A 20,872-nucleotide genomic window follows, 5' to 3' on the forward strand; every position below is an offset into this window, starting at 1 on the left:
CCGTCCTTGAATGGCTGGTGTTTACTACAGTGTCTTGCGGGTCTATTGGTGGCCGGTGCTGCTGTTTGTGGTTCTGCCTGTTGCTTGTAACCACGGTTAATTGCTTTGGTTGTCTTCCTATGTTTCTTTTTTCTTTTATCATAATTTTGTTGGTGTTCATAACCACCAGTTAATGTGGGCGTGTTTCTTTTCGTGTGGTTATTATATTAAGAAATAACATGACTACACTGTTCTTTGGTTAAAATAACTGTTTGAACCTGACATGCTCTCGGCCCAATGTTTGAAAAAAGCATGTTTGACTTTAGAGTTGGATGAAATCGATGTTACCGGTGTTGGATTCGGCAGCATACGGATCATATTTTGTTTTTCAATCAGCTGAAATTGGCTAACTTGTTTGAACATTGACAGTGAGATGATTGCCACTATCCATGCAGATGATTTGGTATCATGATGAATCTGCAAATGAATGATGAGATTAATGCCTGGCATCGATGTTCTGTTGATAGTGTCACCAAGGTGGGTGGACCTCGGAAAAGGGCCACTCAGCTATGGCTCCCGTCCGCCGCCCCGCTTCAGAATCGAGCTCCAACCTGGAGCCGACCCACCTCGATTATAAAGTCGACGGAACTTGTTTGTTATTGATGCTCACACATCTTTCAGCATCACTGTAAAGCCTTTGGAAGAGATTGTCAATTGTTCCAGGGCCCCCAAGGATAATAAGGATCTTTCAGAGAGACGCGTAGACCACGGTGTCAAAAACCGCTTTTGAGATCGAGAAATGCAATGTTGAGGTGTCTGTCCGACCGGAACGCACGTGCTCTCCTTCTCGATGAGATGGAGAGCACGGTCTGGTCTGTCTTGGAGCGGTTATGCTTGAAGCCCACTTGTTGGGGGCATATTTTACTTCTTGCAGCTGGAAGGGTCCAGGAGAGAAGTATAAAGAAAAAGACCTGTCATGGGATAGGAAACGCTGTCTGCTTTTTTCAGAGACTGGTTTTGTCCCTCCGTTTGTTGCAGTATATTCTTTTTTTTCAAAGATAACACAGGTAAGTTTGAAAGATCTCGAAATAATATTTTTGCCATGTGAATTCTGAAAAATGCCTGACAAAGTTTAAAAAAAAAAGTTAATTATCTTGTTGTACTCACATCCATATTATATATTATCCAGAATATTTCGGGGCACAGTATACTGTTCCTCTCACTTCAGCTTCAAATCACTAACATATTGGTCAAGTATAAGAACAGATATTAAAAAAACAATCTGGCCAGTGTGTGTGTGTGCCTGTAACACAGATTCAGATGTCAGTTGTGCAGAATTAAGGGAGGCTGACTTGACACCTTTTAAAACAAAAAATAAATCTGTTTTCAGAGTGACTTCACTGGAATATATACCATCCTTGATAAAAACAAAAACTTTGTAAGTTTCTACAAGACAAGTGCTGAACAGCAGGAGGCTGTCAGGCAGCCTGGATGGGAAGGTTATTGTTTCCTAGTCAAAGTGCATATTCAGTCAGGCTGCGCCGTTGTGGTTCAGCACTGAACTGTTCAACTGTGTCTCAAGGGTGAGCATCAGACAGGCATAATTTCAAGGCCACGCATTGTTACTCTCATTATTATTCGGAGCCGTATTTACCTGTTTAGCTGAGGAAGTAAAGTGTAAACAGGGAAACGTGAGCCAAACGATCCTTCTGACTTTTTGGGTCTTAAGAAGGAGGTGTCAGAAAAGTTACCACATGGATAACTGGCTTGTGGCGGCCAAGCGTTCACATTTGATCCTTGTGTTGGTTCTCCCTATAATTGTGAATCAGAATTCACCAAGCAATGGATTGTTCACCCACTACTATGGAACGTGAGCTGGGTATAAATTGCCGTAGTTTTACCCTACTGATGTTGTTGCAATTGGATGGATGGACAGATACATAGATAGACTCAGAAAAAGCATGGGGGGGAAGGCTGGACACCCAATAATTAAATATATATATATATATATATATATATATATTTGTGTTGTAACAACACTTCAAATTTGCGCCATGATGATTACACTACTATACTGAAGAGAACATGCAGAACAAAATAGGATTCTATGTAGAATTTCAGAGGGCGTGTAAAATATGGACTGCATCATGCTCTATTTGCACAAAAGAAAATGGCAGGTCATTAACTCTACTTAAGGGATATCCTTTGCCTTATTTGTCTCCTTCCACCTGAGGAAAACCATGATTTGTGACACATTATCAGTTTAAAGAAGGCAGAATCTTGTCAAGGGCGATGACTTCTTTTGACCCCTGACCCCGTGGCATGTTTGTCTGCATCAATGTCTTTATATTCATAATGGTGCTGCCGGTCATTGCTGGAATTCATTGTATTTTCTGTCACTGGTCATGCAAAAGAAAACATTGATTTCTTGCACACTATCAGCCGTAACTCAAACAGAGAAGTGCTGTTTGGGTAATGGATATTTACCCTCGCCGAAGAGGATGCGAGGGTATTGCAATTGGGTGCGTTTGTTTGTCTGTCTGTTTGTTTGTTTGTTTGTCTGTCCGAGCGCATAACTCAAAAACTAGTAACCCAATCAACTTGAAAATTTTACACAAGCAAGGTTCTGTCCGTGGCTCGGTCCTCCCTGAGAATGGCGTTGATCTGGATCTGGATCCAGATTCTAGAATTATTTTTACATCTGGAATTGTGCCTGTGCTGTAAACTGGCACTTTAAGAGGGAGGGACACGAATGGCATGATGGGAAAAAGAGTCCAGGTGATGGCTCGTAGTACATTCCGGAGCAGCAAGCTAGAGCAGGTTTGGCCCCTCTGATCCGGAAGCCCCGTTTACTGTCTCACAAGATCGAATAGTCTTTTGGAGGCGAGGGTCTGCAATCTCTGATTGTCGTTTTCTAGTTGAAAGATGTGAAGACTTTTCCATGTTGAATATAACACTTGGAATGGCTGTTGCCCTGGTCTGCCTGTTTTTATCCCCATCACCATGTACCAGATGCCCCTTTCATCCATGTATTAAAAGAAAGTCAGTGGAGAGCTGGCAGGGAGTTATTGTTGCTTTTCTGGGGGCACAGCAGCCAAAATACTCTGACTGCTGCCAAAAAAAACTACAAGAGTGGTGGGTCCTCCAGGCCATGAGCGATGTGCTCAGTTCAGTACTCACACAGAGGTGGTCGTATTGAGAGGTGCAAAAAGAAAGGTCAGCACTGTGAGTCTAGATTCCAGGGTTTTGATCAGATTTGTATGTGCTTCATTTTGAACAGTGAAAATTCCTCGAAAAAAGGAACAAAATGTTACCATTTTGGTTCCATTCCCATTTGCAGCTTCTTCAGTGTCGACCTTTGCAACGTTCAGGTAGATCAATTTAAATTTTCAGCATTATTTTTAGTTTATAACATATTTATTGTTACAAATCACATTATGCATGGAAATCCCTGAAGACACGATTAAATAAAGAGTTAAAATAAGCCAACTGACACTCCTCATTTTATCAACTGATATTTGTGAACTTTGAAGACCCTGTACTCTTCGTATGTTTTTGATGAGTGGAACCAAATGTGATATTAAACAAATATATCTGCTATACTCTGATAACAGGTGGTGTATCTTCTTTGATTTTGCAGGGAGACCACTGTTAACTTGAATTAAATAATGTTTTCAGAAAATGTTCACATCTAATAGAAGATGATGAACCTTCAGTATATGGAAACTGACTCAGAATAAATATTTAGTCCTGAGTGTGTAGTTTTATAAGTGGAGGGCAGGAATAAAAACATTTGCATTCCAATACATAATAACCATTCTCATGTCATATAATTATTTATATCTTGTGGATTTCCCTCGAGACAACAGTTTTCTTTTTGGGACCCCTTATAAAAGACCCGTCACCCCTTGTCAACATATTTCTGCTGGCTGTGCTCTGTATAATTGATCAGGGGAATTTTTATATTTTTTATATATTTTTTTTCCCCAATATAAATAAATTTTACAGCAAGGTCAAATCTTTAATAGGAAAAGCACATCCATTTGATCAAATATGTTGAGAATGTGGCAACTCCTCAAATGTATGCTATGATGAATTATACAATGTCTGAAGACCTGGAGAGGCCAACCCTGACTGGTGTCAGTGCATCACACTGTAAAAGTGCCAGTCCTTCATACCGGCATATTTTAAATGCCACCCACCCAGACCAGACCAGCACAATGCTCTGAAATTATATACATATTCCCTATACATTAAATGAAAAATAAATACTATACATTTTTTTTCAACAACAACAGCTACCCACAGACATGAGACCAAGCCATTCCTACGTACACCCTGGCATTTTAGGTGAAATAGAGAAGGCGGAACCTCATAACCCACCAAAATGAGTTCTGCTGCCACCGTTTACCTGCCAGCTTCTCACAAGCAACCGCTCTTCTTCTTTTTTATGTTCTCTGTAAATCCTGTGTGGAAATTACCCAAGCTCGGCCACTGCCATTTGTGACAGATGGAAAATCTTTCCGAAGGGATTATGATGCCCTAGACTTGCTCTTGTTCCCATTTCGTTTAAAGCCCAGGTATCAGTCATCTGTCAGCCGAGCTCTAGATTGCCTTGACAGAGGTGCACATGTCTCAACTCACCCCCTGCCAGAGAGCAGATGAAATGCCGCATGCTGACCTCTCTGCCTGTGCCATTCACAGTTGTCAGGCAACACAATGACAGGAAGGGAACATTTGAAATGCGCCATGACAGTGCCCTGTTGGGTCTTGTTACCATTGTCACCCCTAACCAAGGAAAGCTTTATAGTGCTTCACATTTAAAATTGCCTCTTGAAATGGGCTTAACTTTAAAGTGTACTTCTGGGATGACACAGTTTTGTAGAAATTTGACAGACTGCTGTATTATAGTGGATTTTGTGGACTTTTATATTGAGAAGTAATGTACTGAAAATAAAGTGTGGTTTAAGCTATTTAGTAGGTTTGAATCTATCCTTCAGTCTGCAGGCCAGGGTGCTTCCTTTCATTGACATTCCTAGGAAAACATGCTTAGCAGCATGCAGTATATTTGTTTGGATTAATGAGCATTTTCTTGAGTATCCCATCCAAATTAAAACAGCTCTATGTCTATGCAAAGAAATAACAACCAAGTCTGTATTCGTCTTTTCTGAGCTGGTGAGTGTCAGGAACCCGGCTGGAGCGTCCTGCTCCACGTAGCTCCACCCTCCTACTCAACTCACTCTGCTCTGCCTGCCACACCTGCAATCAGCTCATCCATGCCACCTGCTGCTGATCTCCTCATCAGCAGCACAGTACATATATGCCCTTTTGGTACTGGTTATCTGGTTTCTGAACTTCTGCACATAATAAACTATGATTCTTGGATGTATCCCTGTTGTCGTACTCTTGGGTCCACACCATCACCTGCCCTGATAGTGAGTGCTTACTTTCGGATTTTTCATGTGGAATTGGCACTGAAAATTGATCTATATACAAGGATCCCGGCAGGAAATATGTTGCCATTGTGGTGCTAGCTCTTCACCGCACACCCACACTCATGTGCTGTTCTCACACAACAGGCTATAATATGCCATCCCCTCACAAATTCTTACTTATTGAATACTGAAAATTTCATCTCCTTCTCTTCCAGGAACCAAGGGAATAAACAGGTTTAAAGCATCTCACAACACTTTCACATTGGATTGCAACAACAGTCTGACTCCAATTGAGTCTTCTTCAGGAATCAGAATTGTTGTTTTTACGAAGATAATAAAAATGAAAAATATGATTATCATACTGGCAACATTGTTTAACTTCGGATTGTTTTTGGATGTTTTACATATATTGTTCTTTGAGGGACCTGGTTAACAAATACGTTACAAAAAATAATGATGTAGCTTATGTGCTTAAATGTAAAAAAGTGCTGGTTCATGGTAATCACAAGTTAGAAATGCTTTGCGCCACTAAGGCTAGAAGTAGGTATTGTGTGCATTTCAATAAGACACATCAGGGTGTGACATTTCTGTGTGAAATGCAGTGGAAAAGTGTTGGGAGCTTCCAGTCGCCCTATAAATGCTCTTTAATGCTACACAAGCATGAACTTTGTGTTAAATGGCAACATTGGCTTGTTAACATGTTGACAGTATACAATCATTAAAATGTATAGTAATTTCACCAACAGATTATTATGTTGGCATTTGAGGGGTTGTTATATCATATAAAACACAAAGCACAGCTGAGGATATTCCTCAGTAAGAGTTTACTGGACAATTGCACACAAAATCTGTCCAACATGGGCCTCAAGAGATCCAAATCCGTTTTATGAATTGAAATCGACTGGGAATGAAGGATCAACAAACTATCTATTTGTTAAATGCAAATTCTGTGGTTACGCAATTAAGGGAAACATATACACTACATTCCTAAACAATAATGAAATCACTTTTTTGGGATTCAAATTTTGTTCAAATTCTAATATTGAACAATGAAAAGACCAGCCTGCAAGCCAACCCCCAAAGAGGCATTAGTACCATTAAGTAAGCAAATTGCATTTATTATTCATTCATCAAGGTCTGGGATTCCTGGTAAATGTAAAGACACCATTAGTCGTTTATAATTTGTTGTTGCTGTAAATGTGTTTCGTATCATTCGCTGTTATGAAACCCTTATTCACTCGCATGCAGAAGTATCACAGCTCGGACAGCTGTCCTCCGTTATTCAATAGAAGGGGAGAGGAAAACTGCAGGTGGATGGCGTTTAATATTTAAGTGGTTTCTCTAGATTCCAGTCCCTGCCTTGCATACTGAACAAAAACAAAATATTTCTCAGCAGACCTGGCCTGCAGACTCTGTGGCCTCTTTAGCACCCTCCATCCCACAGCAGCCCCTTCACACGCACCCACCACATCTCCCAACTTTGCCTTCTCCACAAAGCCTGCTCTGCTCCCATACCCACCCAAGCTTTTTTTTATTTTCCATAACATGATCATCATCACCAGGGACAACAGATGTAAAATGGCCTTTTGGCTAATTCTGGCACATTTACAGAAATGTTTATTAATGTGCGCTCTCCCTGTTAAATAAACGAATAAATAAAATAAATCATAAGTTTCGCCGTCACCCACTCTGAATTGCAGGATTATTGTGAATTTGAACGAAAGAAAATGGATGTGAAAACGAAAAGGTGCTGTTTATTTGTAATATGACTTCATTTGATTGACTCTAATAAATTATGTGATGGCTTGTTTCAGCACTGATGTTGCATTTTGTTAACATGGAAATGTTTCCTCCAGATGAAGATTGGAGATCGACGTGTCTTTTTTCATCTTAACAAATCATGAAACCAATCGATCTGACAAATCACATGCAGCACTAAATTATTCATGCACGTCCCCATCGGTCGAGGATTTTTGTGCCTTTTTTGTTTTGTCCTCTCCAACACTCTCTGCAGGGAAGAATAGTTTACGTTACAGTTTTTACTCAGTCGCTTTGGTGATTTTCTCAGATCAGAATTGAGCACGTCCAACGTGATTGAAAACTGCAGGAATTGTTTGATGGCATTGCCTATGTTTGAGCATGTGTCATTGAAATGACGTGTGCACGTCTGTGTGAATGTCCTTGCATGCACATGTAGCTGCTCATGTAGGTGGAATAAATAAAGGTTCCATACATATCAAGAGCTGGAATGGAGCAAGAAAAGATAACTCCCCCAGTTGATGCATAAGCCTGTAAAATACGGTGGCTCTGTCTCCAAAAATATCATGTTTTTGGAGCCGATAAGATTGGCAGAAAGAAAGTGATGAATGTATCTTGTACGTAAAAGTCTGCCCAAGAAAACTTGTGGCAAAGACATTGCAATGCTTGAAAATCTGATTCCACTCTACTTTTAACCTCCTGAGTTTCTGATGAAATACTTGGAGGTGGAGTCACGTCTCTGAGACTTAAGACGAACCGTTGGATGTGCAGCATGAATGGCTCAGTGTGTGTGAACAAATACTAGTCATGGAATCCAGTCATTGTTAAAGCAACTAAGGTTTTGTCCTTTCAAGTAAGTTACGAATTAGGATATATTTACAAAGTCATCTGTTATGTCGAAAGTCATTAATATCATGTTTCAATGATAGTCAGTCAAATCCATATGAATAAATATAGTCCAGATCTCCACAGTCCATTGCAAAAATGTGTTAAAAGGACATTGAACAAAAAAGCTATTAAAAAATACAAAACAAGCGCTAAGTAAAAAAGAAAAGTCGAATAAACACAGACTGAATTGATTTTTCACAGCACCAAAACTCAAAAGGTAATTGTGTTAATGATATACTTGATCTACAAAAGAGAATTAAATACTTTGTTGACCCTTTTCAAAGCCACTTGTTCCAACTTTATAAAAAAGAAAAAATAACTTTGAAGGGTACCTCAACTGCATAATATAACAAATACTATTGGTAGCAATTAATCAAGGTGAATGCTATTTGATATTGAATCCCATCTTTTTTCTTAAGCAAGACTCAAAAAGCTATCTACATCTAAAATGGACTGAAATATCTCTTTTAAAACCTATGAAGTGCTGCCAGCAGATCACGGGCCAATACAAATTCATAACAAAATAATACCCCTATAGCCTGACCTGCTCATTTATAAATGTGGTTCCACATTGTCCACAAGTACTGGTAGATTCTAAATACCATTACAAAATATTTTATCATGTATTATTTCAATCTAGAATAAATATTACAATATTCCCCAACCCTTCTGTTTTGGTCAGGTGGTTTAACCTGGCTATAACCCAAGTGTTTACATGACACCTTTTGATCAGATATGCTTAACTTTACAACTTCTCCCAGTAATTTGCATTTTGTGGCAAAGGTATTTTCCATGTATCCCAGCTGTGGTGAAAACCTGCTCCAACATGAACAAATTCCTTCCAAGGAAACAATTTCAATCGCGTGTTTAGGAGAGACAGCAAAAGGAGCCGTTCAGTCAATGCATCTGTTTTGATTGGCTTGAAATCAAAGCATAGGAGACAATGAGTGTGTTTCATACTAAAGGTGGCCATGTTTAATTTGAAGTGAATGCAAATTGTTTACCAATCATATATTGTACACATTGGCATATGTACAGTATATTCTAATAGGCAAGTGTTTCTGAAGATGTAATCTCTCCGCTCCTAATTATACAGAAGCTTTATGAGCAGCATGGCTCCCTGTGGTTTATAACATCCCAATCATTTTAACCACACAATGAAATGTGGATTAGTCATGGATGAGTGAATGCTGAGTCAATCAAAAATAGTGCACTTTATTTCACGGTGTAAGATAACCTAATGCATCAATATTATCTGCTGTTCAGCGACTGCTGCAGCAGTCGCCACATGAAAATCTGCAACCCCCTGTGAAAAGCAGATTAGCTACAGGTCAGTGACGACCTCGCCGGCTGCCAGTAGCCCTTGTTGGAAATAATGAACCGCTCATAACATGACAGATACAAATAGCATGATATATGAGGCTAAAAGGCTCAGTCTGGTCTGCACAGGCTTAATGGACTGGCAGGTGATTAACAAGGCAGAACACAAGAAAACTCCAACATCAATTGATATGTTTATGATCGCTCAACACCAAGCCTGCAGTGTCGATAAAACAGAGAAGTGCATATAATAACAAGGGATAATGAAACGTTGCTTGGAAATTTCATCAATGAAGGCAGCAAGATTTGCCTGTTCTAAGATGTGTTAACATGTGCCACGTGTTCACTGTTAAGTTTCCTCCGTTAGTCTACATGCCACATTCAGCCTTACTAATGTCTGTATTACAATCCAATTGATATATATAATTGATCCTGGGATATATTCCATTTCCGTCTGCCTTCTGGGAAGAAGATGAGTGGCCACAAAAGCGCTGAAAGCCTACATGAATAAAATAAATAAAATACTGTCTTGCCTTGATCCATTCTAATGATTTTCTCTTTTTCGCTGATGACAATGAGATTTATGAAACTTTACAAAATGTTAATTCAGTTTTATTCCTGGGACAATAAATGTCATCCTGGTAAAAGATCAAGCCATGGAGGAATTAACAGTTAATGGCCAGCTATTGCAGATTTGGAATTGGAAATATTAACCCACCTTATGTACTGTCAAGGTGTAGACTGTTTATCAGCATGCCGAGCCATTAGAAAGAGAATTACATTCAATGTTTTAGCACAAGAATAACAACTATGTAAAGGCTTATCCCGACTAATACCTGATTGAATGCTCATTTACAGCTCAAGTCATGATTTTTATCGCCTTGATTCTGCGCTTGTTTTGTGAGATATCAAGTGCTCTGACTGTTTCATTATAATAACTCTTATTTCCTCTGTTGTCCTGATGCGAACACTTCATTAAGTGTGGCACGCATGAGTCAGCAACAGTGCATCCATTCAGGGTTAAACACTGATTTGCATCATCTCATTGTCTATTGAAATAAGAAGGCAGAAAAATCTAAATGTGACAATTTGCCTCTCACTCATATAGAACAAATCCAGAGTTATCACCTCATTAGAGTCTAAATGTTTGCCTTGATCATAGAAAAAGCATTTTTGCCTACTCTATAATACTGGAGGAGGGCTGTTGATGAATTTATTTGATGTACCATTTAAAGCCGAGTCGTGCCATTCATCATGTGTTGAAACGTAGCACAGCTCCCAGAGGCTGGCGTGTTTCTCATTTCTCTCAAGGTGCCCCGGTGCCGCGTCCCAGCTGCCTATCTGCCCTGATTTCAGTTCAGGTAAGGTGGCATGTTCTGAGAACTGAGCCACCCACTCAACAAGACTTTTGATTTCTGATCCTTGTGTGCAAGAAGAAAGTCTGTCAGTCTGTCTTTCAGTCTGTCTGTCTATCTGCATGTTAAACCAACTGTTTTTTTTTTGGCTGCACAACTCATTATATAATCAGCATGAATCTCAGCAACACAGAGGGGGAGCAAGAAATGATCAACTGCTCCCGACGGGCCGCTGGACAGTTGGATAGATGTCAGTTTTTTTCTGGTCGGCTGTCATCGGGCATTTCCAGCATGAAAGCAGAGCCATGAGTCCATGCCTTAAATTCTAAAACATTTTATTATGGCTGCAACAACAACAAAAAAAGCAAAGAAGACTTCAGAATAGGGCCCCATAACACCAGATGGTATGATCATTTGGGTCGGGGTGTCAGACACTGTGAGGAAATGCTGTGCAGTATGTCAGGGGCCAAATATGTATTGTTGGTAGTATCCATCTATCCTCTGTGATATTGGGTGAGTGGTGACATAAGCCCAGGACAAGACGTCAGCTCATATAGAAAGAGACGCAACCATGAGTGCACACATTTAATCCTACGGGTTGTTTTACAATTTAGCAAGACTGTATTTGTTTGGAATGTGGGAAGATCATCAAACTGGTCCCAATTCTGATGACTTGTGTGGCAATACCACGCCACTTGTAACATTCATTCATTTTATTCCGCTTTGCGAGCTACGGGAGTTGCTGTAGAGTAGGTACAGTGTTCACTACCTTGACTCTCCCCTGCAATCACAGCAGAATAAAATAGATTTAACTCTGAATAATAACATTGTAAAGGAACATATGGCGCTTTAAAAATTTAAGGAAGCTTGTTACTTAGATGCTTCAGTCAGTGCTGATTATAGAAAAGCTATCTCACTTAAGTCAGTTTCTGGAGATTGTGGTCGTTAGGAGAGCACCTAACTTAGTACTAGCAAATATATTTACTGATTTAAACATTGTTATGTCAGCTGTGTCAATGCAATTTGTATTTATTAAAATTAATACAGTCCTACTGATGTTTTTCTAAACAGCTGCAGGAAGGTTTTCATTGTGTGACCCAACACATTATTTAAGGGATTTTTATTTGTTCAACTACTGCTATGTTTTTAGTCAGTAAGGTTTTTTTGTGTTTTGCAGAATATTCTTTGTTCACATTGTATGATCAGAAGCTATAAGATCAATTTTCTACATATAGTATTAAAACATATTGTTACCACGATGTGATGCATACATGCAAATCTGCATATATTTTCTCACTTGTCCAAGTAAACGTTTACCAACTTGTTTTTTGGGAACCCCAACCAATTAGTTGATACAAAACTGTGGTTTGAAGTATCAATACATTTTTAGAACCTGTTTTTTTTTTGTCTCTTTTGCAGACATGCACAAGATTGTGTTGTTCTAAAACAGCTGTTATAGTTGAATTTAATACAAATGGGAAGACTATTTCAACAAATCAGCAAAGAGCAAACTGAACTGTAATTCTTTCTCTTTCTGTTTCAACAGAGGTAAACAAGGATGTTTACAAATGCAATGAAAGAAATCTCGTGAAAACTCTCAGCACACACACAAACACACACACAGAAACACTGCAGTGCCTGAATTAATTCCAAAGTGTGTTTCCTGACTCTCCCATCTCCTTCCCTACCCTGATCACTTCTGTTCCGAGCTGCACTGCAGTGGCTCTGGCACACTCTCCAGAACGACAGAGGCTTTTATGTGTGGTAACAACCCACTCACATTCACAACTATGTCTCACTTGGTGAAATGCTACACAGTCATATGTCACCACATGGTCACGTTAAAGGTAAGGTTTTCCATCACTGGGTTTCTACTCATACAATCAGCAAAGGTAAACAGTTAAAACAATCTTCACCCAAACGCTGCCACAGGTGAGTGATGTTTGCAAGCTGTGTGTGAATATTCATTTAGTTATCCCCCCCCCCCCCCCCCCCCCCAGGACACTTCTGGCTATAACACTTTTGGGTTAACTTTTATGGGGAATTTGGAAGTTATATAATATTAATAGCCACTCTTATTGCATGCTATAATTACAACATTGGCCCTAAGAAAGACTTTGGAATAAATTGAATTAATTTGGCAGCAGTAAGTTGAGCATGCACGCTGATTTACTCTACTCCACCTCTTGAGGAAAATCTGATTAAATAAACGTATAATACATTTTAACAAGAAATAAATCCTTCATGAGAAAAAGAAGCCTACGGCTAGCTGGATTTTTTTTTTTTAAATAACGTTGTTATTACAAATCTGTAAGAAAGTGAGAGAGAAGCTCTCAACTCCAATCAGGTTTGATGAGAACGGGGTTAGAACGTTGCTGGGGAGACTCCTTCCTCACTATATCTTCTCTTTCAGTTTAGGTTCTTCCTTATCCTCTCTGTATTTCTACCTGGCTGTCTTCCTTTTCTCCTTCTCTTGACTGTTCACCTATACAAACATGCATTCAAATACAGGGCTGCTGATCCCTTGTCCCTCTGTGGGCTTCCAACAGGCAGCCAGGGTCATGCATGATTAAAGCAGTGGCAGGTGGACTCCACTTTGAAAGCACCAATAGATCCCTGGGAGCTGAATCAAACAGCAATTTCTCCATCTCCGTCAGCCCAAGCGCTCGATGGCACCGAGGGAAAGGACGCACAGAGGATGAGAGGTCAGCCTCCACCTCTGCATCCTCGCTGTACCATAGCATGCTGCTGAAGCAGCTTTATGGGAGCTCCTGGCTCTGATGTGATTTCAACAAAAACTCTTTGTGCATTCAGCCAGCTGACCCTGCAGCCTTTGACCAAAGGAGACTAGAATAAGGTGGGCTTGTTATGCCTACTGCTCTGCATGGCACATTTGGACTTCAATTCTTAGCCAAGCAAGCAGCATGGGTCTTCATACAGCATTTGATGGTCAGTTGTTTAATATGTTGTATATATTTTTCATTTGATCCAAAATTATCTAGCAGCCATGACTGCAATTTATTTGTATTTATTTATTTCTATATTTTGCCTTTGCGGCTCTTTGCGTTTAAATATATTAGCATGCAGAGTAAAAAAAACAGAGTGAACTTGTTCCTGCTCAGCATCGCTATGTTTGTCTTATCCTTATTTTTTTCCCACTGAAACTATGATGACATCATTACATAAACGTCATTATCATTGGATGAATCTCTATCCACCCATCCATGAATTGACATGAGTCAGTCATGTTTGTGCTTGTCAGAGGTGGATGGGAGGAAAGACTTGTCAGACATCTTGACCAGAATATCCATCTATTATAAGAAGAGAACTGCGGTTATCATAGTCAATAAGATTGCAGGTCAATAGTAATATCTGAATTTCAATAAAAACAGTACTTTCTGGGTAGAGAATCTTCTCAATGATGTGTTGAGGTTTTCTTACAAAGTGCTCAAGGTTTCCAAAATGACGTCAATTACTTTAAAAAACACTTCATCACATGCAAAATTTTGCAAGAATTACGCACGGCCGGGGGGGTTGGGGAGAATGATATTGATATTGTAATGACAATATTAGTAGCACTACAGTAAGTCCCAGAAGTACTTCTGAATCCTCCTTGCAGCGACACAGGAGACGGTCTACTGATGACCTTCAGATGGGCGCGGCTGCTCCTATCTTGCAATCTCCAGCAGCTGACATTACAGCACAATTAAAATGCGTGTTCAAAACGACCTGTCACCGCGGCTGTTCGCCGTGCTGCCTGCCCCCCCCCCCCCCGTGGAGGAGAGGGTGACATCCGTGACTCCTCACCAAGGGAGCCCGGCAGACGCGCTCACTGTACTTATCCTCTCAGCTCCGTTTCCGTTTACAACAACCACCGAATAACTGCGCCAACAATTCCGCCCAGAGGAGTTTTTCCTTTCTCCCTTTTTGGGATTGCTGTGATTCCCGCATTATTAAACGGAAGGTAAGGTTTCTTTCATTGTTTCCCCTCTTTCTTTCTCTGTTTCTTTTGTTTGTTTGTTTTTTAACCATTAAGACCCGAAGCGACGTTATGGAGGTAAAACTCGTTGCATGACCTGCGGATGATTAAAATTCAGGCGAATAATGACACATAGTTCCAATATGATTAATTTTATTTTATTTTTATAGCAGCTTTAATGTTTCATTCCTTTAATTTGGAATGATCGCAATTGCGTTTCGGCAGTAAAACATATCTTGCAGACTCGATTTAGTTTCTGTGTATGTGATGCACAGCTTGTCTTAGTTGGCAACTGTTCCTAATGATGAAGAAGTTTGGCACCGCCGTAGAGCTATTACCGAGGAATTTCCCTACCGCTGGAATTGAACCACTGCGTAAAAAACAACAGTTGAAGTTCAGATGTACCAGTCAGCCACTGATATCTTTAGGACCCGACGGACCGCCCCGATGAAACTGGACATAGTGGCTCCATTTGAAGAAAATCGCTTCTCCTCCTCAGCCGTCCACAGTTCGGATGGCTCCGAAATTCAATCCACTCAAAGAGTTGTTCTCCATTGGAATGTGTTTAAAAGGCGTTGTTGAACTTGTATGACTTTACTACCACTGTGATGACTAACAATCCCCTTGACGACTACTTTCTTAACGTGTTTTACGGTGCGCCATTCCAATAGAGCAGCGCTGCGTAAAGGCGACCAGCCAGCGCGGACTCCAGCCGCTATTCGGATTCTTTTTTTTTCTTTTTCTTTTTGCGTTAAATATAAGATCAGTATAGGCTGTTTAAATGAAATTGATTAGTTTAAGGAAAAGTTGAGGGAAACGAGAACACGTCGTGTTGTCCGCGTCAGAGTGCGCGTGGTGCAAAAACAGTTTTTATTGATCCATCGTTTTCAAAATATTAACACAGGAGAGGAAGAGGATTCAGTCCGTGCTTGTGAAAATCCCTCAGCAACTACTGTTGGCTGTAAATAACTTGTTGAAAGCGCAACTTTTGTCAGGAGCACATTAAAATGTGAGTATTGCTGTCTTTTGATCTTTCAGATTATGTGCTGCGCCTTTTGCGCATATGGTCACTTGTGCGCCAATCATGAGTACATGGGATGGAATGGGGGTCATTATAGTGAACTGTTTCTTGGCTGAAGGAACAATGATCTGGTTTGAAGTGGGCAAATTAGCGAGGAGGAGCCGCAGCTGGTCTGATCAGGAAAAATTGGTCAGTTTTTCCAAAGGGATTTACCATTTACCTCCGATTAAAATGTTTTTTTTTCCACTATATGACGGGGGTTCTTTTTTCTCTCTTTTTTTGCAACATTAAAATTTATTGAGAACTGTATCCACTGTAAATGTATCGATTGACGGTCTTTTGATGAAATAAATAATGTGACTTTAACTTGTTGCACTGCAGGCCAGTTAAGTCGATTCAGTGCTTTGCCTCTGTGCAAAATACAACCTGAAAATATTTTGCCTCTATTACATTTGATTAAATCAACAGAAATAATTTAACATTAACATTAATTTGACATTAACGTTCTATCTAATAAATATATTCATCATCATTAATTGACATTTATTAATTTAATTTAATTGTGTTCATTTTTTCTCTCTCGCCTGTTCTGCTTTTCTCAATTGTTGGCAACACCTCTGCATTTTTTGCATTATTGGTCCTGGAGATGCAGATCTGATAATGCATGGTAGCAGATTCCATGTGTGGCAGTGGTGCAGGCTGGCACTGAGAGACCTTCACATTGTCACCACATCCTCTCAGGGAAATAACTCTAGTAAATTGCAAAGTGGTTACCAAATGCATATGGGTCTAGTGGGGCAAGGATGTTATTGAGAAACTGAGAGAAAGAATTGTGGAGGGTTTGAAGAGAGAAAAAGAGTTTGGACCAGGGACTCATAAAGAGGAGAGAGAAAGACAATAAGATAACATCTGTGCCAGTATAGACATGCTTCTTCTTGCCAGCTGATCCACTGTGACTCATATGGAAGGGTTAGTTCTTGGCTCCTACAGCATTGGAGGCATTAACCCGTATATTGTTGCACTCATCAGCCAGCTACAAAGCATCAGTCTGCTCAAACTGGCTGTGGATCAGAAATTATTTGGTTGGAAGTCAGCAAAATCAATAAACACAATGAGGCAGTATTGTGTGTGCACACATCCAAAATCCTGACCAGGTGCTCGATACAGAAAGACAATACAACAGAATAGCATGTGTGCCATGTTAACCACAGAGGGAGGGCCTTTTCATGCTGTTTGAGTATTTGCTTTTATTTCAGAATCAATCAGCTTTTCATCATGCAATCATGGCAGCGTTATAGATACTGGCCATCCAGTGAGGAATGAAGGAACAAAACTGCTGTTCTGGATTCCAGTGCTGTGGAAAGCTCCCCCTCCACATTGCCCTGTATCGGAGCCAAGGGGGGGGTCAGAAAAACTAGAACCAAAACACAGAGTGAAACCACACTTTAGTGGGATTCCTATAAAATGAATGGAAGACATCCGGCAAGCAAGAGACTAGCTAGAGGTGTGTAACCAATATAAACCAAGCGGTGGTTACCTGCTGACTTTTAAAACACTCTGCAATGCTTGAGCTGCTCAGGGGAGGGAATGCAAGCACACACAAGGGGGTGTTTCAGGGGCTTCAAAAACAAGTGAAGAAAAAGAGACAGAGGAAAGAGAGAGAGATACTGAAGTGAGGTGGTCTCTCTCTCGTCCCTCCACCCCCTCCCTCGTCCCGGCACACCTGCTGAAATATTGATGACTTTTAATATAGAATCTGACCTCATATATTTCCCAGTGAAATTATGACATTTCAGAGGTTCTCCTTGCATTCAGAATGCTACCGAGTGTGAGATGTAGATGGGAAGTGGGGTAGAACAATATATATACACTACGTTTTTTTCATTCATTTGTTTTTTGTAATTTTAACAAAATAGTTGAATGTTATGGGAAATAAATGAATGAGAATCGAGACAAAGAAATACTGTCAATCTCACTTATTTTCATAAAAAATTTCATCTACGTTGGAATTTTAAAAATTCAAGATTTGTGAAGTGTTATATAACACTTATTGTACAGAAATGATCTATTTAGAAAAATACAGATTTGAAACATTTTCTTTTTTCTTTCTGAATGGTATCTTCCTAGAGGCTATGTCACTTTGAGGAAAGAGGGGTTCATTTACGTGTGTGTGTGTGTGTTTCTATGTGTGCGCTTGTTGGTTGAATGTGTGTCAAATATCTGATCATTAATGTTTAATAAATCTTCATGACAGACCTAACTTCTTTCTCAGCTTCAGCTGTGTTGTCAAAGTTTTTAATTGGCCTGTTTTGAGGAATTTTACACATTGAAGTGTGATTTTAAAGAGCCATTCATTTTTTAAGATGTGTAAAAAAAAAAAAAAAAAACTCGGCCACTTTTATCACCTTTTCCCACCGGAGGTCTCTCAGGTGAAACTGGCCATTCATTCCCACTGACATGGCTCACTTTGAAGCCTCTGAATAGCAGCACAAAATGTTTCTCAGATGGACATCTTACACGACATTTGGAATGTATTCAAACCTATAGTCATCTATGTAAAAGGAGCCATAGTTGGAGAAACGGGACGCAGTAATTGCCTTAGATGTTGTCAAAATGTATTTAAATCGCCTCTTCTGGAAATTGAGCTAAAGAGCCAAGACACCACCCTAGATGTGTTAGCCACGGCAGCTTACTGAGACGAATCTCAAAGTTTCCAAAATCTAATCTGAATCTTTTCCCCGTCATTTGATAAAACCTTTATTCAAAACCATTAATTAATTAATTTGATTTGACTTGATAATCTCTCGATATTAATAATCTTTGACACAAATTAAAATGCAGTTCTTTCCTCTGAACATTATCCCTCCAACCCCAACTTACCTGTATAAGAATATGTCAGCTGTGGCTGTCGGGCAGGCAGGGCCAGCTGAAGCCTGCAGCTGCTGACCAGAAAGATGTTTCTTCGTCCAGCAGGCTGTGTGAACCCAGGCTCGCTCTTCATTGGTGTAAATTATGTGATATTGCATTGCAAACCTTTGAAAAGGAGATGGATGCACATGCTTGTAAAAAGTTGTGATTAATGTTGCAGTGCTTAGATTGGAATATTACGTATATTTGTCTACCACTTTTAGTATCAAACGCTTCTTTCCCCAAACTAAACCTCAAGCCATTGGAGCACGCCAACAGTCAACAGTACCCGAACTGCTACGTACGGTGCCATTACTCAGCCGTACACAGCTGCTACATTTTATTTCCCCCAATCACACACACACACTTTTTACTTGAGGCATTGAGATCCTGCGGGTCTCCACTGACTGCTTCCAGGCGCCATTACCTGACGAGTTAGACCATCTGACTGATGGCTTGTGATATGTCTGAGAAGTATACAATCCATCAAATAGACCATTTCTGCCTCCTCATTTTGCTTTAATATTTCCCAGATGCCTCTGAAGGCATCAGGATAAATGCAACTCCACATTCAGTTATTAAGGAGCAGGAGTTAGAAAATGCAGCAACTTGAGAGACATGGAAATAAGCCTTTTTATATGAAAATCAAATGGAGAGTAGGGTTTTGAGAACAAGCTTGATTTGCAGTGGTTTTGACAAGGTTATTATTAAAGGATCGCCATAAACAAAGGAATCTTAAATTGTGTTTTTGAGGTCATTGGGAATAAAACACACTATTTATCCACTTGAGTTCTTTTAAACCATGTTTAAACTCCTAATATTTTAAGACAGTGTTTCAAATGTTTTGTGTAATCTGGACTGTCTTTTTCTGTCCTTTAGGATGCTGCCTGTGGCAAATACGACAGTCGACAGGAGATCAAGCTGAGAGATCTGACAGCCCCTGACTTATGAGGAGAATCGCTCCCTTCTGCATATCACATCTGACTGTCTGTTGACCCCTTCATCAACGCTCAACACATGTTGATGCACCTCATCAGCCGGGCAGAAGTGGCAACAATTCGAAGACCGGAGAAACTCAATGGGGGCCAGTTGTTGCCCGAAGCTGCTTACACCCAACTAGCACCATGCTGCCACAGTTCCTCAAATGCTCCGTTCAAAGCTGAAATTTATTTCAGAAAGTGATATTGTCGTTTTTGTAGTGAAGCAGCAGCCGCAAAAACAAGAAGACGTTCGAGAGAAAACATTCAGAATGAGTTCAGCACCATTTTGGCCATTAATGTTCACTCTTCAAGCCATTTGCATCAATGTGACACATGCCATGCAGCATTACCCAGCGGCTTGGGGGCACTACGACGTTTGCAAGTCGCAGATCTACACGGAGGAGGGCCTGACATGGGACTACATGGCCTGTCAGCCAGAGGCCACCGACATGACAAAGTACCTGCGAGTGGCCCTCGACCCCCCAAATATCACATGTGGTGATCCGCCAGAAACATACTGCGCTTTGGTGAGTAACCTCGGCCGTCCCCTGATGGAGACAAATTAGGTTGTAGGCAGGATCACACAGCATAGTGGGTCAGGGATAGAGAGCTGTGTGTGCAAGGCAACCTGGTACCACTGCAGCAGAGATTGGTGTACACACAGACACCATGTGCATTTGAATACAAGTGCTAACATGGAATAGCACGCACATGCAGAGTCACGCACACACAAACACACACACAAACACACACGTCAATATAGCATAAATCTCTGGGAGGCGGTTATGAAACTGCACAGACACACATCAGGAACAGTTTTGGAACAGGAAAAGTACCCCAACATGAGGAAATGTGCCATCTCCTTGACTGCATTATTCAGCTCTACTTATATGAGTCAGCCTTTTACTACTGCCTTTTAGTACTGTTCCAGCCTGAGTGATGGTCATTAGGGAGTCTGTTTGAGGCTGGCTATCAGCAGCTACTGTACGGAGTATACATCCCTGACTAATTCCATTCAATGCAAGTCATCGGAGTAAGATAATGACGAAACCTGTACAGAGTTGTATTGCAGTTATGCAAGGTACACCAACATATATTGTACATATAAAGAATCCTCAATACATTTTTAAATAAACATATGTTTTGCACTTTATAGTGGGTGGTAGATCATTTTGTAAGTGTCTCCCATCCTGAAAAAGATTTGAGTACCCCTGGTCAGCATGATCAAGGCCTCAAGCTCCTTCTGCACT

General features: G+C 40.3%; 1 protein-coding gene across 1 annotated transcript in view; it reads left to right on the forward strand.

Moving 5' to 3' along the window:
- The first annotated feature begins 19,891 nt into the window (after positions 1 to 19,891).
- The window catches only part of LOC137904644 (netrin-G1-like), a 35,348-nt gene continuing 34,367 nt past the window's right edge, over positions 19,892 to 20,872 (forward strand). Inside the window, exon 1 of the mRNA XM_068748846.1 lies at positions 19,892 to 20,149. Within this exon, the coding sequence (XP_068604947.1) occupies positions 19,892 to 20,149 (258 nt within the window). The remainder of the gene's footprint in view (positions 20,150 to 20,872) is intronic.

The sequence above is a fragment of the Brachionichthys hirsutus genome, chromosome 15 (genome assembly GCF_040956055.1).
Source record: "Brachionichthys hirsutus isolate HB-005 chromosome 15, CSIRO-AGI_Bhir_v1, whole genome shotgun sequence".
Classification (NCBI taxonomy): domain Eukaryota; kingdom Metazoa; phylum Chordata; class Actinopteri; order Lophiiformes; family Brachionichthyidae; genus Brachionichthys; species Brachionichthys hirsutus.